The sequence below is a fragment of the Psammomys obesus genome, unplaced genomic scaffold (assembly GCF_907164565.1).
Source record: "Psammomys obesus unplaced genomic scaffold, mPsaObe1.curated_primary_1811, whole genome shotgun sequence".
Taxonomy (NCBI): domain Eukaryota; kingdom Metazoa; phylum Chordata; class Mammalia; order Rodentia; family Muridae; genus Psammomys; species Psammomys obesus.
This window is the reverse complement of record NW_026596079.1, coordinates 16,149,474-16,154,242: the sequence shown is the minus strand read 5'-3', so window position 1 is coordinate 16,154,242 and position 4,769 is coordinate 16,149,474. Positions and strand designations below refer to the sequence as shown.

The 4,769-nt window shown below is 49.9% G+C and overlaps 1 protein-coding gene across 1 annotated transcript; it reads left to right on the top strand.

Moving 5' to 3' along the window:
* The first annotated feature begins 444 nt into the window (after positions 1 to 444).
* A1bg (alpha-1-B glycoprotein) lies at positions 445 to 4,248 on the top strand. Its single transcript, XM_055626642.1, has 7 exons — positions 445 to 502; positions 581 to 643; positions 1,312 to 1,608; positions 1,802 to 2,095; positions 2,590 to 2,898; positions 3,689 to 3,976; positions 4,115 to 4,248. The coding sequence occupies exons 1-7, from the start codon at positions 472 to 474 to the stop codon at positions 4,120 to 4,122; spliced, it is 1,290 nt and encodes a 429-aa protein (XP_055482617.1). The 5' UTR covers positions 445 to 471; the 3' UTR covers positions 4,123 to 4,248.
* Positions 4,249 to 4,769: the final 521 nt, after the last annotated feature.

Sequence of the window (4,769 nt, the reverse complement as noted above, 5' to 3'; positions counted from 1 at the left end):
AAGAAAGGAAGAAATGTATAGCTTTAAAATAATAAAAAGGACAAAAATAAAAATGTAAATGATAGAGGGAAATTCCAGGATGCCAAAATGGCTGTATGTTTTCCTAGGTTTGATTTGTGCCTTTGTTTATTTAAATAGAATCGGGCTTGCCATGTTTTCCGGGCTGGCCTAGAATAAAGCACTATTTTGTATTAAAGAAATACCACCTTTCCTTGAGTCTAAAATACAGTTCTGTTGCAGTTTTAATCAGAGGAAGGGAAGATTTTACTGTTATTATTAGTTTGGGCTTGATAATTACACACTGTTATTGATTGGCATTATTGCTGAATCCCCACTGTCCCCATGCCAAGCAGCTGTCTCCCTGCCCTTAGCTTTCAGGAAGGGCAAACAAAGTTCAAGGTGAGTGCCTCAGATTTATTTGCCACAACAGATGCTCCCTACAGACACTCCAGCTGGACTGAGGACCACACCATGTCTCTGCTGGCTGGGCTGCTGCTCTGGGGTGAGATGTCCTGGGGCTTAGAACTCCTGGGGTTCTAGGTATGGTATGAATGGAGACTCACAGACTCTGTCTCTGCAGGTTTCTCTCTGGACCCAGCCAGTGCTGCAGCCACCTGTATACTCAGGGATGCCATGGGACTGAGTGAGCATGGGTTGTGGGGAGCCCTTCTCCTAACAGCAGCAAGCTAATCCTGGTTCCTTTTCACTCCAGATCCTACCAGTTACCCTATCCTATGGGCAGACCCTCAGTCTTGCTAGAACAAACCTGGCACTGACATGTAAGGCACACAGGCTGCCAAAGACTTCCAGCTGCGCATAATGGGCTGGTCCAGGAGCTTTGCCCATGTTGATATACTTTCCATGCCATACCAGTTCCCACCGGAAGCAATTACAAGTGACCATAGGAACCTCTACCACTGCCAATCAGGCTTGGACTGCTCTGGTAGTTAGACAGAGATAAGAAATCTCATGGAAGTGGCAGGGCCAGGTAACTAGCACCATCATGGGGTCAGGAGGCAGCAAAGGGAAGTAGATGGTGGAGCCTCCATCCATGTCCCCTGGTATCTCTTAACCTCAGTTAGTTCATCTGTCAAGTGAGGATATTTCTGTTGTCTCCAGAGGTTTATGGGTATGCCCTATAGAGGGATGGAGACAGGCCAGGCACAGAATAGTGTCCCGTACCCTTTCTCTTGCTCCTAACTCCACCCCTACCCTTGCCTCCCTTATATTTTCTGAATCTGGAGTCTGTACTCTCCCTGACTCCAGAGGGAGACTGAAGCACTCAGCAATTGTGCCCTCCCCCATCCACAGAGCCCTTGTACCCGCCCCGGCTTTTTGCTGACCCAGTGTCCTGGATGACACCTGGCCTGACCACATTCTTGGTGTGCCTTGGAAGAGTTCGGGGAGTAACCTTCGTGCTGAAGCGGGAAGATAATGGTTACCAGGAGATAGCTGAAACTGATGGTGTCCTGGCTGTAACTGAGCCAGGAGATGAAGAAAGGGCCATCTTTGTAGTCCATCAACCTGGTAACTACAGCTGCAGCTATTATATTCATGAAGAATGTGCCTCTTCTGAGCCCAGCCATATTGTGACCATAAAGGAGTATGGTGAGTGTTGAATCCCAGCACTGAAATGCTCTGGGTAGGACTTGATGCCTAGTGTCCAAAGATAAACAAGCCAGTTGTTCTTCCACTAAGTGGTCAGTGGAAGTTTGGGGTGAGACAGAGGACAGCTCTGAGTGGAATCATAAAAAGCAGGGTGTCCTGGACTCCTGACTCAGTGATCTTCCCTGCCTTACAGTCAAACCACTTCCACCCATGTTGACAACCTCAGAAGATTCCACAGTAGTCCCACCCCGGATGGCCCAAAGGATCCTTGTTTGTGTGGCTCCTCTGAATGATGTTGAATTTCAGCTGAGGCAGGGCGAGTTGGTGCTGAAGGTCCCCAGCATCAGCGCCAGCCCAGAGAGAGTCAGCTTCTATCTGAAAATTTCAGACATGGGTGACCAGAGCCCTTTCACATGCCGCTACCGTCTAAACAGTATATCGGACTGGTCGGAAAACAGCAATCCTGTGGAGATAATGTGGAGTGATGGTGAGCCTCACTGCAGGGCTGCAGGCCAGGGCAGGCTGAAAAGGCATAGGTGGTGGTCAGAAGTGAGCAGGATGGGGCCCCAATATCAGAATCCCCAAACCTGAGAACATTGTCCAGACAACCTGAGTTTGCCAAGCTTCGAATAAGACAATTGACACAGCAAACTTGACACCTGCAAAGAACTGGATCACCACAAATGTCAGGCACAGGTCCTTATGGGATACCACTTCTCAGGGTGACCTTGCAAGAGTGATATGGATTTGCCGCCTGCCCAAGGTTTGCCAAGGTTGAAAGGCTGAGGCACAGTATTAAGTATGGTGGTACTGGCTGGCCTTCAGAAGCAAAGACAGAGAAAGAGAGAGAGAGAGAGAGAGAGAGAGAGAGAGAGCTGGGAGGTCACTTTAGGCAAAAGACTTAACCAAAGCATGGGCTGGACCACTCAGGGGGCTCTTACCATGCCTTCAGGCTGGGTTGATGTGTCTGATCCTCCACAGAGACTCTACAAGCCCCAGCGTTTACTGCAGAGCCTTCATCTAATGAGACTCTCAAGGCTGGTTCAACAGTGCAGCTTCGATGTACTGCACCCAAAGCACCCAAGGCTGGCCTGCGCTTTGCCCTGCATCGGGAACACCTAGGTGAGCGCAGCCTGCTCCAGACGCTGAAGTCTTCTGGTAACGAAATTGTCTTCCAGCTGCACAACCTCTCAGCAGCAGACTCTGCCAGCTACAGCTGCATCTACATTGAACGGCAACCGCCCTTCTCAGGATCTGCTCCCAGCGAGCCTGTGGAGCTGATGGTGAATGGTGAGCTGAGTGCAATCATCACGTGGATGGGAAACTCAGTGGGGTGCTAGAGAAGGGAGCCGTGATCCCATGAGGGGCCATCGTTTCTGGGTTGTGCTTTAAAAAGGTCTTGGACTCTGAGGTCCTCGAAGTGGGCTCCCCCAGGTGAAGCATGGCACTCTGGTCTGTTTCTCAGTCTAAGTGGGAAGGTGGCAGGTGAATCACTCAAGAGTGTTAGGATTCAAGATTTTCATACTCAGGTGCATCCTCCTGGGCACCTGGGCACAGTTTCCCTGTGATGCGTGCATGGCAGCTCCACTCATACCAGTGACTGCCTGGGCTGGCCTGGGGCAGTCCCCACTGGCTTGAGCTAATGTGTAACTTTACAGAGTCCTGGAATTCCTGGAGTCTATTTGTTCCTCTGATCTCCTCATCAAGGTCTCCATGGGTCAGAGGTCATCCAGGCAGAGATCAGGCAGAGGCTCCAGCCAGGCTTAAGTTTGACCCCAGACCTTTGAACCATGCTCTGACAGAAGCTGTTTCCTGAGAGATCTCTTTACCCCTCTGGGGAGGCAGTGAATCTCTAGACCAAGCCAAAGCCTGGGAGAAGATCTCATCTCCTATGATGATGTTGGGGGTTACACACCTAGAGGAGATACAAGCTTTATTGAATGGGTTCCCAAAGAGCAAGGCAACAGAGGGAACTGCATGATTCAGAGTAGGCAGTGCAAAAGAGGGAGCCAGAGTAAGCTCACCATGGGGCCTGGCAGGAAATGTCCCTAACTGAGTGCTATCCCTCACACCCCTCCAGGGCCACCCCCACCACCAACGCTCCAGGCTCTATGGAGAAATAAAGTGTTTGCTGGGGATGACGTTGTCCTACGCTGCCAGAGCCCCGTACCTGGGGTCACTATGGAGCTGCTGCATAATCTCAGATTTGTGCCCCACCAGATACTCAGAGTACATAACACCTGGAGTGACCTGGGACTGACTTCCGTTGGTCCCCAGCATACTGGCAACTACACCTGCCGCTATATCTCCTGGTGGACTGAGCCCTTTTACTCAAAGCTCAGCAACCCCGTAGAGCTCCTTGTAGAGGGTAAGACTTCCAGAGCTGTGATTGGGTTTTGCCTCTTGATCTTTGTTGGCCTGTACATTGGTGAATTATGTGAGGTAGCCTGGCACACAAAGGCCCTGTGGCAATTTTCTGGGTCAATTCATCCATTTCTTTGTCTAGGAAACTGAAGTAGCTACAGACACAGGATACAATGTTGTTCTTGGAAAGAGCTGAACACAGGCGGAGCTCCTCTTCTTCCTGCTGCAAGATGGATTTTCCTCAAACTCCCTGCACTTAATAAAAGTCAAGCAAGAGTTTGTTTAAAGTGTGTCTCCATTTGTGGGTCCAGTGCAGCTGCCGGTGGCAAGGGATGCTCTGCCAAATAATGGGATGCTGTGTTTTTTAAGATGTAGGCTCAGGGTTGATCCTAAGGGCTGAAAGGAGAAGGTCTGGTCCTTATCCCACATCTCTCCAGATCCCCTTCTCTTTGTCTGGCTGCCTCGTAGTTCCAAGTACTTCTTTCCTTTCCCGCAGGAGTGTGCATGCAGCCTGGAGCTCTGGCCAAGCCCATCTTAGCTTGGAAGGGTCTGTCCCTACCCTAGCAGTAAGCTAGAAAATGCTACATTAGAGTTCTGGCTGTGTTTTTAGGTTTTACAAATATGCTCTGATGGATGGCATCAGAGTGTGTCTAAATCAGTGCATTATCTGAAGTGACTCAACTAGAACAAACCAAACAGCAAAACATCTTCAGGGCTTGGAATATTTTGTTCCCTTCAGGCCTCAGTGGAGCTGGAGACTGAGACCTGAAGAGTTGATCCCTGAAGCAGAATAAGGA

Excerpts from the sequence above, each read along its gene's own strand:
- A1bg (XM_055626642.1), top strand. The coding sequence starts at position 472 with ATGTCTCTGCTGGCTGGGCTGCTGCTCTGGG. Across the intron at positions 503-580 it reads GGCTGGGCTGCTGCTCTGGG|GTTTCTCTCTGGACCCAGCC; the intron begins GTGAGATGTCCT and ends CTGTCTCTGCAG. Across the intron at positions 644-1,311 it reads CAGGGATGCCATGGGACTGA|AGCCCTTGTACCCGCCCCGG; the intron begins GTGAGCATGGGT and ends CCCCATCCACAG.